The sequence below is a fragment of the Protopterus annectens genome, chromosome 14.part0 (assembly GCF_019279795.1).
Source record: "Protopterus annectens isolate FY-2018-M chromosome 14.part0, PAN1.0, whole genome shotgun sequence".
In the NCBI taxonomy this organism is placed as follows: domain Eukaryota; kingdom Metazoa; phylum Chordata; order Ceratodontiformes; family Protopteridae; genus Protopterus; species Protopterus annectens.
The window spans coordinates 781,433,177-781,449,481 of record NC_056748.1 but is presented as its reverse complement, the minus strand read 5'-3'; the positions used below and the strand labels follow the sequence as shown (position 1 = coordinate 781,449,481).

General features: G+C 38.8%; 1 protein-coding gene across 3 annotated transcripts in view; it reads right to left on the bottom strand.

Moving 5' to 3' along the window:
* The window catches only part of NFKB2 (nuclear factor kappa B subunit 2), a 396,915-nt gene that overhangs the window by 207,530 nt on the left and 173,080 nt on the right, over positions 1-16,305 (bottom strand). For all 3 annotated transcript variants that reach the window (XM_044056528.1, XM_044056530.1, XM_044056529.1), the window contains one exon: positions 9,034-9,103. In XM_044056528.1, the coding sequence (XP_043912463.1) occupies positions 9,034-9,103 (70 nt within the window). The remainder of the gene's footprint in view (positions 1-9,033; positions 9,104-16,305) is intronic.

The window sequence follows — 16,305 nt, the reverse complement described above, 5'->3', positions numbered from 1 at the left end:
TCCTTTAGATGCACAGTAAAAGATACACCCATTGTATTCCCAAAGGAAATGGGTAACATAGACCATTCACCTTCTGTAGAAGTTCTACACAGGCACTGAATAAAAAGTACCATATATCGGTCTGAATTTGCAGTGTCCACTATCTGCAGACCAGCAATATGGAAAAGCAGATCATCATTTTGAAATTATGCTCCTCCTTCTTCTTCTTTCGGCTTTTTCCTGGTTAGGGGTCGCCACAGCGGATCACCTGTCCGCTCATGATTGGCAGTGGAGTTTTACAGTGTCGAGTTGCCAGCCCGGCACCCAACCTTCCACAGAAGGCACACACACACACACACACTCACACCTAGGGCCAATTTAGAGTGTCCAATCCACCTACAGCATGTCTTTGGGATGTGGGAGGAAACCGGAGCACCCGGAGGAAACCCACGCGACCACAGGGAGGACATGCAGACTCCGCACAGAAGGCACTCTAGCCGAGGATCGAACCGGAGAACTTATGCTCCTACTGATCAGAAATTAATAAGTAGAAACTGCAATACAGATGACAGGAAATTTGTTCAGAGCACTTGGAAAATTTCTCTCTGCAGCATGCCGAAAGGGAGCTGGGGCAATTCTGTGAACATGCATGAGGAGACTACAGATGTTTTGACTGTTATTGCTAGAATAAGGCACATTAAACACTCAGAAGATGCTTGACCTAGACGGTGCTTTTTCGCTTAACACTGAAGATGGTGAAAATGTTAGGGAATTCTTGTCATTAGTCTCATTCAAAAAGAATATGATTTTGTTGATGCAGAGGCTTTTTTCTGTTCACTTCGACTTTACCTTATTGCTATTTGAATCACTGGGTTGTTCCATGCCAGTGACAATTGTGGAAAAACATATAAGACATCTTAAGCTTCAGAACTTTTTGTGGAAACTCAGAATGTGAAAGTGGTATTGGTGATGCAAATACATCTAATTTTCTTTGCAGATTCAGTACAGAAGAATCTAGGTAAGACTACATCAGATAGAATGGTGACAGTATGAATCTTGTCAAGCGGCAATATTTTTGTGTTTTAGATGGAACACAGCGGGAGCCCCTGTGGACAGTTACTTATTCTGGGAATACAGAATTCACATCTGTTACCAATGATTAATCTACAAAACTGAGCTCTGCATTATTTATTTAAGAACCTTTATACAACAATGGCTTAGAGTCAGAGGAAGCCTTACATCTTACTGTTTCAAACTCTGAGAAATGGAAAAAGGGTCCACCCTGCTCATACTTTATTTTGTATGACCTGCATTTGAACTGACAGTGAAAAATATTTGTTTGGTCACAAAATACTTTTTTTTGGTTGAATCATGTTTAAGACAAGTGTTGCAGAATTACTGTACTTTACTACAGCCTAAAAAATGTAGTCAGACAGGATTTGGACTGAAGGATGGGAGCATACTTCTTAACTGTTCAGATTTTTTTCCTTGTTTATTTGGTCTGTTCATCATAAAAGTTGCGGTTTTCTGACAAATCATTGAGGATTGAAATCAAAACAATGACAGACATTTGAGTTTTAGACTTCATATCCTTCAAAAAAAGGCATGTTAATGCAAAATCTTTTATTCTATAAAGGGGTGCTGACGCAAAATATTTTATTCTATCAGCTTCATAAGTTTGTAAAAACAATATTTTAAATCTGTCCCTGATTTTGGGCCTTTTCACTTTCTCTGGATTTCTTGAACTAAGAGGCTGAGAGATATGGATGGGAGGAATTAACTGAAAAGTAAGTTAAAGATGGACATTAATTGCAATTATGAAGTCAAATGTTCATGGATTATAGCAGATGCATGTAGTATCCAAGGCAGCACAAGAAATGTTTTTTTTTTTTTTTTTTTTTTTTTGGGGGGGGGGGGGCGTTACAGCATTTTAAAACAAAAATCTGTATGTGCAATGTGATAAATACTGTGAAGAAGGACATATCAAAGACTTCTGTAGTAGATAGTGAGGGTTCCTATTAGATTGTCAAAACTCCATTTATGCGAAAACAAAATCATCGACACGTACTGCGCGAAATACATAATCATTGAACGTGCAAAACCGGAAAATTCAAAATGTGGAAGCGTTTTGCTTGGCCCGTCTGCGGTATAGCTTTGTAAGGTAAGTGTGTGATAGTTACGGACCTTAGGGTTAGGGTGCGGGTTAAGGTAAGTGCATAGATAGGTAATGTGTGTAAGATTTAGTGTAGTGTTATAAGTAGGGTTTTGTGAAATGTATTTATGTGTATTATTTATTTTGTTTGGGTATATCTCCGTAGGGAAAGTATGCGGTAGTTACGGACCTTAGGGTTAGGGAGAGGGTTAAGGATAGTGCATAGATAGTTGTGTATGCGGGGTTTAGTGTAGGGTTAGAAATTGAGTTTTGGTGCTTTACTTTAGGGTTAGGAGTAGGGTTTGGTTAGTGTATGTATGTGGTTTATTTCTTTTGTTGGGGTAGGTAGTATGTAGCGGGTGGTGGGGTTAGCTGACTATGAACATTCGATATTTTAAATTTTGCTATTTAGTGCGTTCAGTATTTTCGCGGTTCAAGTAATACGTGTCGCTGTTTTGGTATTCGATGTAATGGATTTTCATTGATTTAATATAGACCTGATACTGCATTAATGCAGTAAAAAGCCTGAACTTAAAGTGGCTTCTAATAATTTTGTAGAAGACCTTATTCTGCCATCTCTGGATTGTTTTAGATTCTCTTCAGGAATCCCCTTCTAAGAAGACAGTGTAGGGGAAGGCACATGAACCAGTATCTGACCATGAAAAGATATTTGCTCTTATCTGATGAGGGGGTAATGTAGACGTTTGTAAGGAAAGTGAGTCAACTGGTTCAATAAATAAACTGAGGTATATAACATGAGGTAGGGGGAATCTATCAATTTAAATCCTAATATTAAATGTAAATAGTATAATATCATCTGTAAAACTGTAGATTATTTTTGCATTGCTAAAAAAGCAAGATGTTGACATATTTTTGCTACAGGATACTCATAATACATCTGAGCCTGACCAGCAAATATTTGTATAATTTTTGGTGGTCTTGGATTTTGGTCCTTAGCCCCATATTTATGATCAGAGGTAGCTATTATTTTTAAAAGATTACCTGTTAAAGTATACAAACCAAACTTTATTTTGCCAGGAAATCTCTCGTTAGCTGATTTCTTTTCTTTCAAGGTTAGGAATGGAGAGAAATAAATAACTATGCTACCCAAAGTATATATTTAGGAAGGATCTTTTGTAAAAGTTTATACCTTAGCTGCATACAAGTTTCATACTTACTTGTGGAGGAGACTTTAACACCAGTTTAATGTCTCATCCAAAAGATGGAACACTAAGAAATTCAGCACTTTAATACCAGTGCTGGAAAATGAATCCAAGTACCCGATGAGGGAATAATGCTCACAGCCTTCTGAGATTTCAGAGTCAAAGGCAAGTGTGCTACCTGCAGATCCACTGACACTGACGTGTATCAAAAATTATTAGTTTTAAATAGAATTTATCTGTGCTTGTTACCTGTTTGAACATTCATGTATAAGGAGAAAATGAAGCCGGAGTTGTTTACTATGTTTAACTGCCAACTGAAATGGGGATGTGCAGATACAACCTCAGGATCAAAACAAACTTGGATGTTGGCTAAATGAAGTCAATACACTTCCATATTCCAGCAGCTAATGCAATTCAGCTTATATCTATGCCCCTTCATTTTACTAACCACCAGTGAATATTCATCTCAAGACCAGTAAACACTCACATATGCATTAGTGTAAACTTCTGATGTCTTTTTCTTTTTTTTGTTTGCACCAATCCCACCTTGACCACCAAGCCTTCCTGCCATCACTCAGTTGGCCCATTCATTTCTCTGAAGGCTACAGTTAAGCTCGCTAGGATACATGCTATCATATGCACTAAGATCTATAATTTTCTTTAAATCCCTGATGTTCCCTGCACATGCCCAAAGTGTCCAAGGTGCTGGCTAGAATGACCCATACATACCCACCTGCACTGGTACATAATGAAGACACACAGTCAAGGCTCTAGCAATCACTGCTAATGGAGTTGAGTGAAGTCAGGATGGATACCAACAAAACCTCAACATGATCAAGTTCATGTTTCCAAGAATCTCTTTGCAAAGAAATTCATCAGAATAACTTTACATAGGTCTAAAGGCTTAGTAAATTACTTTAAGATCTATTGGCCACTGAGTAGAAGATGCCATAGGTCCTATGCTGGAAGTCTTTCATGAAGGAATGGATTGGGGAGGGCTGTGCATAACTGAGATGGGGAGTTTATTCCACATGTATATCAGACTTTGAGATTTGAAGCTGTCATGATTCAAAGTCCTGTTGATATTAATGTTCATTGAGTCTGTGCATCTCCTTGTGTTCAGCCTCTAAGAAGACATCTTAACTGTGCCTATATTGGAGGAATGTTCCTCTTTTCAGACCTGATTTATCCCTGCACATGATGTACCTATATTTGGAGGTATTTCCCTAGTTTCTGGCTTGATGTACCCCTTCACACAATTTTCTGAACCCCCACATCACATGTGATCTTTGAAGCTGGCCAGTACATAAAAAAAAAAAACACAATACATGACCATAATACTAACAGCACCAATAATTTAAAGAAAGAGGACATAATTCTTACATTGCCTTTTTTCAGAAGCAAAGATAAATCAGCCAGTTTTAATGGCTGAGAAAAAAATACCAAAAAACTTGGCATCAGGAAACAGCCTTTAGGGACTCCAGTAATTACAATGTATAGTAATAAAATAAGGCCTCTTTTATTCTTACCTGTTGTGTACAACCACAGAGCCAACTGTGGCACCAAGTTATTATGGCCTTATTTACCTTAAGTTTATGTATCTGTCTCTCATGAGGTATGCTTTCAAAAAATGTTGTCAGATTATGGTAGGCTGTATTGAAAAAAATGTTCATCTAGAGTGACAGTCATACTGTACATGAAGTCAAGTATACATGAACTACACTTGGTACAGCTGCATTAGATTAAGATAAGGAGAAAGACGTTTCCCATAATTCCTAGAAAAAAGATCTGAATCACTTATACTTATTCAGTCCTTCCTTTATTTATTTATTTTACATTTTATTTTACATTTGTTGACTGGGAGAGTCTGACAGGGATGAAACCCATTTTCAGGACCGGCTTGGGGAAAAAGATCCAAAAATTTAACAAATTTTCAAAGTGTACACACTGTATGCATACATACATAATGTATGCAGAAATGAAATACAAGCATTTTACATGCAGTGCATGTATAATGTGATGCAATCAAAGAATTATATAAATAAATAACCATGTGAAATATTACAATAATTAACACAAGCACTGTCAGCCTCAAAAATATCAGATAAAAAAGTAAGGATATAATGTGCATGGTTAAAGGTAAAGTTAAGCATGAGATGAATGAGAAAGTGTATAAACATTGTAATATAAAGTCAGAGAAGAAATTTAAATGTAGGGAAATAAAAATGATGAAATGTGGAGAGGTAAGTAGATCTGCTGAAGGAGGAAAGAAAGATTAAGTATCTAGGAAAGATGGAAGTGGTTGGAGTGTAGGGACAGGTGTGCCATATGGTATTGAGTGTAGATGAATTTTAAAGATAGAAAGGAGTAGGTCTTACAGAGCTGAAGACATATGTAAGGAGATGAAAAGGGATATAAATCAGGGAGCTGTGTACAGAAAAGTGGCAGAATCAGGCATGGAAAAGAAAGAGAGACACAGGAGGTGTGATAGAAACAGAATATAATTAGCAATGTGGATAAGAGAGGGTACACTTCTCTCCAGATTATAATTAGAGGTACACTTCACTCCAGATTATAATCAGTGGTTCACTTTCTCCAGAATATAATTAGAGGTATGTTTGTCTCCAGTTTATAATCACAGATACGCTTCTCTCCATATTATAATTAGAAGTACACTTCTTTCCAGATTATAATTAGAAGTATGCTTCTCTCCAGGTTATAATTGGAGGTACACTTCTCTCCATATTATAATCAGAGTTACGCTTCTCTCCAGATTATAATTGGAGGTACACTTCTCTCCAGATTATAATCAGAGGTATGCTTCACTCCAGATTATAATTAGAGGTACGCTTTTCTCCAGATAATCAGAAATACACTTCTCTCCACATTATAATTAGTGGTATGCTTCTCTTCAGATTATAATCATAGGTACACGTCTCTCCAGATTATAATAAGAGGTATGCTTCTCTCCAGATTATAATCAGAGGTACGCTTCTCTCCATCATCTTGCATAATATGCTTGTTAGGCTATCAGTCTGTAATTACTGGGGTTTAATGAAGGGTCTCTCTTATGGATTGGGACTACAGTATCTTATTATTGGATATCAGAGACACAGACAGTTTTTACTGCTCTCTTAACAATGTAAGAGTTATATTAGGCTGTTTTTCAGTGCTCATACTAGGCTTACTTGTATCTAACCTAGTCCATTATAACTGCTGTTTCTGACCTTCCCAAGGCAGATGTAACCATCTTGGATATAATTCCAGGTGGGAACATGATGCTGGGAGAAAAAGTGGAAACATTCCCCTTTGTGTCCTGAAATTTTCTGCAAATCTTCATGCTAGCTTGTTAGACATAGTTGTTGCCTATTATACTATTTATATCTTGTTCAAAATTACTGCATTTTGTTCCTTTAATTCATTTTTCAGAAGTAGTTGAAAAAGGCCATCCATTTTGAAGGGAAGTTGCACCTCAAATGAATCTTTGCTTCTTTTGACTGTTTCAATTACTTTCTCACACGTGTCGTCCTTACTGCTGTTGCACTGGACTAGGTAAAGTCTGAGGACTTAGTACATCCTTTTCTTTTAGTTTAATAATTTTTGATTCTGTAAGTTCATAGCTTAGGTTTACTGCAAAATCTCCAGAATTGTTTTCTATGTTTATGCCTCAGAGGGATGACTTTATTAATGTAGTTGTTTAAAATATTGTACATGGCCATGAATAGTCAAACAACAGGATGCAACGGAGGAGGCTAATATAAGGTGCAGGTTGACTGGCACAAGGTGACCGCTCATGTCCACAGCTGCCATTTCAAAAATCCACAAATATTATATCATTTTTATTAGGTTTGGTTTACATGAAGAACATCACAGTGATCACAGCAAAAAGACAGTTGGGGACATTTAGTTTAGAACAACAGGCAGGGATGTTTTTCAGGATGATATTCAGTATTTTTCTGCCCCCATCTGTGATTTCAATATCTTCTCACAACTGCTGTTTACATTTATACAGTACACAACTACTGGTTGAGGTATAGTGTTTCTATTCAGTGGAAGGATAACATAGATCTTTGAGTAGAAAAGTGGATGTTAACCCGTCTTTCTAAACAAAATGTTTTCTTAAAAAAGACAAGTATAATCACTTCCAGTGTCTACTTTGGCTACCTACTGAAATATCCTCACTTGGAAATTCAAATATACAACACTGTTCTTTTCCTTTAAACTTGTTTTTTTTTTATTTATTTACTTATTTTTTGCAGAGGGACAAGCTCCCCTGGACCTCCTGAAGGGGGGAAAGCACCCCAAACTTATATATACCAACTCTGAGCTTACCATACCTTGGAAAAAAGGGAATATTCTGAGAAATGACCATCTGAGACTTGGTATATGCAAGTCTGTCCTTTCGGCCATTCAATTTCCGTATTTTGGGAATAGCTGAAGTGGGTCCCAGTATTTCAAATGGTTACCGGCTAGTTTTCCTAAAGTATGCCAAACCTGAGTATTACATCACTGCCACCCTTAAAATACATACTTTACAGAAATCTAAAAGTACAAGCAACTTTAGTTGATGAGTATAAAGATTATTTCCCCATACTTTGTGCATGTTATATACCACCTCTTTTAACATTATTTATTTATTTTACATTTGGTGAATGGGAATGTCTGGCTGGGCTAAAAGCCCTTTTTCAGCAGAGGCCCAGGGAGAAAAGCTCCATGTAATACAAACTTTACAGTTCCAGGTAATCTTAGAAGATATGAAAAATACAATGTGCATTAAAGTGAGAAACAAACATCAGTAATTTGTTACAAATAAGGATACAGATACATAGGAAATAACATGTCAGCAGTAGCAGAAATATTATTATATGACAATACCAATGTCTTAGTAGGTAATAACATAGAGGAAAAGAAAGTGTAGAGGGGAATGGAAAGATGGATTAGGTAAGAGGTAATAGGGTTGGTTATAACAAGGAACTGGAGAGAAAGAGGAGAAAGAAGGTATTTCTGTAAGAAGGATACATTGAGGGAGGGTGAGAACAGCGGCAGCTCCATTGTCTTTTAAAGTATTCTTTTCTAGCTGATGTAAATTGTTTGGGATGTGTAAGAGTTCTAATTTCAAGAGGGAGTTTGTTCCATGCAATAGAGGGGTGATAGCCATATGTATTTGTCCCTGATTTAGACTTGGGTTTGTAGATATATATAATAGACCTTGGTTTGAGCTCTAGAGAGTTTTTGTAGGGGAGTAGTGGGAGATGAGGGAGCATAGTGCTGGACAACAGGCTGGCTGATATAGAATTGTATAGCATAAAACATAAGGACATACAACTTCTTTTATACTGTAGACGCTAACTATAAGTACTGTCCCATCCAAATACTGTGTGGACTCTTAAAGATGAACCACACCAACATGAAATAAGGGAAGACATATGGGTTTTAAACATTCTGCATGTATATCACCTACCAACATGAAATCAGGGAAGACATATGGGTTTTAAACAGTCTGCATGTATATCACCTACATTTTTTTGAACAGTGGTCAAAATGCCAAACTTAAAAGTAGTAAGAACTTTGTAAACAAACTAATTTTTTAACATTCAGCAGAAAACAGAATGCTTCAACATAACATGAATTCTGTTAAGTAAGTAACTTGCTTATAGTAATTTTTGTTTTGCACCAGAGAAGTCAACTCACAGTGAGAACGAATAGGTAACACATCTTACTACATATGTTTCTGCTTACCTGTTTCCAACAAAGGCTCCACACCATTATACATGAACGGCTGCATTCCATAATCAATGTCATCAATGTGCTATTTTGGAAACAAATGAAAAGCAATGCTATCAGCAAAATGGAGGAGGACTGAGACAGCCCAAATGACAGTCTAAATAAATATATTCCATAAAATATGTAAAACTGCATAAATGTGAAAGTATAAAGAAGAACAAAACTGAGGCACTGATACTAAGCAACAGTATTATTTTTATTTCATGATATAACTGTGTTGCATTACACTGCCTCAAAAGCTGACCCTTTAAGTGTTCTGACTTACCTACAGTGCAGTACCCTAAATCAGGACTGCTCCAGACTGCAATTATAGATTGATAATGTCTGATCAGAGTAAAAACTGCATGGTGTTCAGTACTTTATACAGAGACAAAAGGTCTCTTGTTAAACTGCTTATGGTAACAGTACCAACTATAATAAATAACCTACAAATTTTTACAGAATAATGTTTTCCATTTCTCATCACAAAATTCATTAAACCAAAACCTGTCATCTTGAATGCGTGCAAAGGAAGTGCAGGTTTTACAGTAATGACTGTTTAGAACAATTATTTCCAACATAGGTGGCACAGTGAAGTGGTGAATTTGTGTTTTCTTACTGCTAAAGTGAAGCAATGTGACATGAATCTGCTAAAACCACTCTGATGTTATTTTCTTTCTCATGTTATTGTCCGATACCGCTGTATCTGTGTTACTTGCACTGCATTTCTCTCGTGAGCTGACATTTGTAATTTAATTTAGGTGCACTTGTGCGGTCCTAAATGACAATAAAGTTTCTTTGAATCTTTGACTCTTCTTTAAATCTTTGAATAGTTGAATCTTTGAATGGAACCATGTAAACTGATGCTGCCCTGACTCCCAGTGCTCTGAGCCAAATGACTGTCATCACAAATTGTTTCTGTACAATCTGTGAGACATCTGACTGGATAGTTTGAATTCTGCCCTGTGGAAAAGACGCTTAAAAATACAGCATGCATATGTGAAGCTACATGTCCTGGAGGTCCAAAGAGTGCACCCACTCTCTATTTAGCAGACACAGAAACATGGACTGCACTTTGGCCACACAAATCAAAAATGGGCTTGAGATCTCTCTTTTTATTGGATGCCAAAAAGAAGCAGAATTTAAAACCCAGTCCAGTTGAACCTGTTTGATGGGATTTTTTTAACAAATATGGAAACGTTATTCTTGCCGCAGACTTCTGATTGGGTGGGATATCTGCAAAGGGGATAGGACTGTGGTCTGGGAGACAGAAAGGGGACTTAACCTCCAGATATAACTTCTGTGATGAAAATGTCCCTTGTGATGACCATCCACTCTGAGAAAGACAACACCAGACTGATTCCAGAGGGTAATAGCCAACATGTCTTCAAAGAGTATGCTGAAGTCCCCCTCTTGTGCAATGCAATATTCCTGACCATTTTGCCGAGGCTGACCACCTGTGTATCAACAGCAGTTCTGAAAGATATTGCATCCTCTTCCAGATCCCTTACTGCCCTGCTGGTTCTTGCTACATCTAAATGACATTTAGTTTGGACCACATTGTGTCACACAAAATGTGTGTTGTGGAGTTTGACACTTTACCACTGCAACAGTGAAGGTCTTTCTTTTGCTTCTCTAGTCCAGCTTTTATTTCCTGTCCCAAAAACAAGGTTCCATCGTAAGGAACAATTCATAGTTATTCTAGTGCCTGCCACAACTGCAGAAACGTTTGCTGCATTATGGGAAAGCTTTATGGTCATGCTGGAAATGCTGGTCAAGAATAACATCTGGGGTGCAAGTTTCTTTGCAGCTCACCTTCTGGCAACTCTTCCAGATTCTTGCATGTGCCTCTTGAGAAGCCTGATTATATGTACCTTGTAGTTTTCTGCCTTCAGAGACATGGTGGAGGGGAAGGAAGCTCACTCCCTGAAGCAGTCCATCACATGAGATTCTTTGCTGGGTGCAGAGATCAATGGACTTACTGGCTTGGGGGCCTTCTTGACTGCAGGTGCAGCTCCAACACAGTAAACCTCTGGAGTACAAACAAAAGTATTTCAGTCTTTAGGAGGTTGGAGGTTCCTGTCTGGCCTCTTTGGTACAGGATTCACCATGCCAGTCTTCTTCCATGACTCTCCCACCGGCTGAACCATTTTGTTGGGTGGGGGGATCCATCAAAGCAAAAGACTTGGGTGACTGGAAAGGCCTCTTCCAGTATAAAGTCAGAGTCAGAGCAGTGGGTAGGTTGGCTCTAATCATTTCTAGGGTTTCCTCAAAATTGTGATTACTAATTGGTGACAGTTGTGAACCCTTTGCATCCATATCTTGGACTGGAGATTTTGGAGATGAGTCCAAGTGATTCTTCTTGAACTTGATTTTCCTCAGTTCTTTTAGTGAGGGTAACTCTGAAGCTGACCCTAAGACAATACAGAGGTCAAGATTCCAGATAGCTAGGGCCCACACAAGTAAGTCTGCATTATAAAAGCCAGCATCAGTGACAAGTCCTGTTGAGCTGATGGACCTCACACAATTGAAGGCTGAACTGGGCTTGACCTTGAAGGTCAGAGTGCCAGCCAACATAAAAGCAAACACAGAAGGTTTTCCACGTCAACCTCTGATTGCTGACTTCAGAGATGGAATAGACAGCCAAACATGGTCAAGACTGACATCAACCACAAAGGCTCTGAGGCAACATAAAATATGCTACAGAAAAAATGGTCTTGGAATTGCAGCCACTTTACATACAATAAGCCATGGTGATGGTGTAGAAACTGCACATAGGCACATAGGGGAAGCAGACTGCTCTGTTTCCGCAAGTGCTGGCCTTTTGTAGTAGATCTGGTGAGGGAGCAGAAGGATAATGCATAAATGACTGGGAATGGGGGGGTACTTCAACTTTTCCAGTGCAAAGTATTTCCTTCTACATTTCAAAAGTAGAAGGCTTAAAGAAAGCACAGATACTGCTGCGCTCAGAAAAATTATCCCCCCCACACACATTAAATGTTTCTTTATTTGTGTGTGTGTGCATGGTAATGAAACAGACATACACAGCTGCTCTAGCTAAACAAATAGCAAGGAAACCACAAAACAAAAGCTGTTTTATGTAATAAATAACAACAAAATTGTTATAAAACATTGAAAACCATAACTCAGAAACACAGCAAAAAGATGAACATATTTAAAAAAAAAACAGTACTAAAGGCTTGACCAGGTCTCTCTCCGCTGTGAAAAACTGACTAAGAAAAGGAAAGGGAATGGTACTTAACAGGAGGAAAGGAAGCGAGAGAAGAGTAACTACTGCAAACTAGACACAAATAAAAGAAAAGGAAAGGATGAACCTGCAAAGATCTCCAAACACAAAAGTTGAAAGGAAAGCACAATAGTAAGAAACCTGAAGGAAAAGCAACAAAAGAAACGTATTAAAAATGGCAGCATGTGGCCATTCTCTTACATGAGATGACTTCTAGTGCTGATGAAGAGATCGGGAGAAGGATCCGTCTTGCCAGATGATAATGGGTAAAGGGTAGGGGCATGAAAAGCCTGGAAATGTTCTTACAGGTGGGCTGACTATGTCTTGTCGGTCTCAGTGCTGTAGGTGATGAGGATGTAACTATAATCCCAGATCACATGAAAGCCAGCAGAGAGAGAGAGAGAGTAACATAGGCTCTGGATAGTGGAAGTGGAGGTTGGGGGTATAGGGAAGGTTGTAGAATGGATGAGTAGACATATACAACAGAAAACTGAAGGAAAGAGCCAGGGTGGTGAGTGAGGTGAGAGTTTGGTGACTAAAAACTGTATCAGGAAGGAGATGCAAGGAAGGTAGGAGAGAGCAGATAACAGTGAAAAAGTCTGAATTCTGGACTGGGTCCTAACTAAGACAGACGGGATAAGAGGTGTGTGGATGACGGCCCGATAAGCCCTGTCACTCTGTGGTTTAGAGTGGACAAGAATGGTAGAGTGTCAACTATGAGTTACAAGAACGGAGACCAACTGATGGAAGTGGGGCTGGCATGCAGTACTCACAGCAAAGGACAAGGGCTCGAGAAAAAGGCAAACAAAAAAGAGGAGAAAACCAATATGTCTACACAGGAGTGCACTATTTAGTGCAAAAGATAGGGCATACAAATGGTGGAAAGAATATGAAAAGGGAGTAGTGGTGAGGAAGCTGAGGTACACTACAAAGAGGCAGTCCGAATGGCAACAAGGTGAGAGTAGCAAAATTATAATGTGAAAGAAACTGAAAAGAGGATTCAAGACGGAAGTGTGGTGGTGGAGAGACAGACCTGGCCAGACAGAACCAAGACTGAGATCATGGAAGACCTGGAAAAAACATTAGTACTAATAAATGCTTTGTCTGGTAGGCAAGCAGGGAGGAACTGATAGAACAGTAATCAACAGTGAAGATTCAGTTGTGAATAAAACGCATACAGTCTACGTCTCTTGTAACTACTGCTACACTTTCTACTCTTAGACTAACAGTTACTCACACTGATGTCCACAAGTAACATTGCTACATCTGTAACTTACTACATACAACTCAGCCCCCTAAAGGGTACTTTACCCTAATACAACCTAAAGGACTTGTCTAAATCCCACCTTGATATAGGTATCTATGCGCTTACTCACACATATCTATGCTTAACCAGTCCCACTAAAATGTTTGCATATAATATACTCCATTTCAACATGATATTGTGATTGTACCAGTGTAAATGTACTCATATTTGATATGTTTTCATGTAATGTGAACCAGTTTAATGTACTACTGTGCTGTGTTTATACTGTGTAATGCTGCACTGCCAAAGATGACACTGTTTAACTTACCTGTCTTCATTTGTATTGCATATGTTGTAGCAATGAAGGTTTTTTTAAGGGATTCTACGCCCAGCTGGACATACCCAGTCAACAAATGAAAATGAATTAATTTAATTAGTTAATTAGTTAGTTAATTAATCAATCAGTCAATTAATTGTTAACAATGGAAAATCAGCAGGGTGAGAGGGAACTGCCTTCCCTAAGTGAGGATAAAGTCCAGGGACCAGACAGACTGCCTCCCACGATCTACATAAAGCTGGTGTATACTTAGCAGAGGTTAAACAGAGACTAAGGAGATTGCTGACAACTGCACAACACAAGTACCATGGAAAATCATGTGACAAACTCCTGAGAGACATTCTGGTTATCTTCCTAGATGTCAACAGTCTCCAAGTCAACAACAAACATGTAGTTATGAGCAGATGAAGTTGCTAGTCAACACTGATCCAGTTTTGTAACTGGGTTATAGGGAAATTTAACAGGGGAGCCGTAGTAAATGTGATCTACCTTGGCTAAACCAAATCATCTGACTCAGTCCTAACCAGTCAGCAGCTAGAGGCTGAGGCAGAACCAAGACTAGGTATGTGGGTAGTTGCATGATTAAATTGTACAATGCAGGGAGTTATGGGGACAGGGACTGTGTGAAGAATAAGGAAAGTGAATTGCTGAATACAGACCAGTAGGCACTTCTGTGTCCAGGTCTATTTATTTCTTTCAGTCGTATTTAGGAGAACAGCAAAGGATCACTTTCTCTGCTGATAACACAAATATAAGTGCAGCAGCAGATTGTGGAGTTACGAAACAGTCAAGAGAAAAGGTTTGGAAAAGCCAGTCATGGATGTTGAAGGTGTTACTTCAGGTTCAAAAAAATGCACTGGGTTGGGGGTTGGCATAATGGTTAAGGTGTTTATCTCACAGACACAAGGTACAAGACTTGATTCTCACCTTTGAAGGGAAATCGGCTAGCCTTAAAATGGCCTGTAAAGGCAACTAGCCTGATACTTGGGTATAAACCCATGAATCTATGAACTACACACCAACAACAGAAATATGGTACAATGGGGGTGGGCAACTGCAGCAAAAGGGATCTAAGAGTGTAATCACACTTTGATTAGTCTACCAGGAGAACAGTGAGGAGGTACTCAGGGGACTTTGCCCCAGCTCCAGAACCATCAAGATAATGTTTCCACTTCACTGGATCCTGGTCATGCAATATCCTGTTAATGAGTGCAATTCTGTAGGCCAAGCAAGAAGACAGACATCAGACTGCCAGAAGAAATCCACGGGAAAGGAGACAAAGGTTGTACAGCATGGAAGAAAAAAGATATAAGCAATGACTAGAGGTCTAAGCAAGCTTTTTTATCAATACAGACCAGCTGAAACATGGGGATATTGAATGGGTGCACAGTATCAAAGACAGAGTATAGAGTAGAGAGCACATACACTAAACTGTAGGGACCAATTAATCATTTGACCTGCAAAAGCCCTTCATGGACAGGACTGTGGACCTAAAGAATGTAATATTAGAATGGGTGGGGAGAAAAAAATCTAGTGCAATTAAGAGGGTACAGGAATGGAGAGAAAGGGTTAGAAGGAACATAAGTATGGAGGGCAGAATGTTCAAATGCACTTAAAGGGCAGACTACAGACAGGTTTTCCCTGTCCTTCTGCCATCGTACAAATGTAATGCAATGTAAATGAGATATCTACGCAATGCAACAGCTAGAAGGAAAATCCAGTATGGAACAAACACAATACTACCACCATTATCATCCCACTTTTAAAAAATACTTTATCTCCATTTATGCCAGAAAAATATATTCAAAATGGGAATGGACTTTGAGAATGGTGCGTCCTACCACACAGAACAGTACAAACCTCTGGGTGGAACTCTTTCACTGTATTCCCTGGCACAAAAACTGCTTAATAGCCAACTCGCCACCACCATGAAGCTGCTCCCCTCTAGGGACACATGGTTAATGATTCATTGTTACATTCTACCCGGCCACCAGCAGTAATCTTTTATTCTTATCTTCTTCCCTAATGGATTTCTGTTAAAGAGAAACAGCCTAACACTCTAGCTTTCATCCTGGCTACTAGCAAATAGTGGTCTCCAAGTACCTTACATTGTAAAAGTATACATTTACAAGGGTTTTTATATGTTCGACTGTGGCCATCCATGCAGAAGCTCATTCAGTTGAGATAAGGTGAGTGAACAGAAAGTTCACCAGTGGGGTAGATGACTTGCCCAGAGGCTTGATAACCTCAGAGTAATTTATTTTACAGGTAATACATGGGGTCTTATGCTGCAAGGGAGGTGGGAGACAAGGAAAACGAAAATAATGAACCATCCATTTGGTCACTTGGATTCGGATAAAAGAAGCCTGTGTAAGATGAGATGAGTTGCAATGAGGTAAACCACATTCAGTCACCATT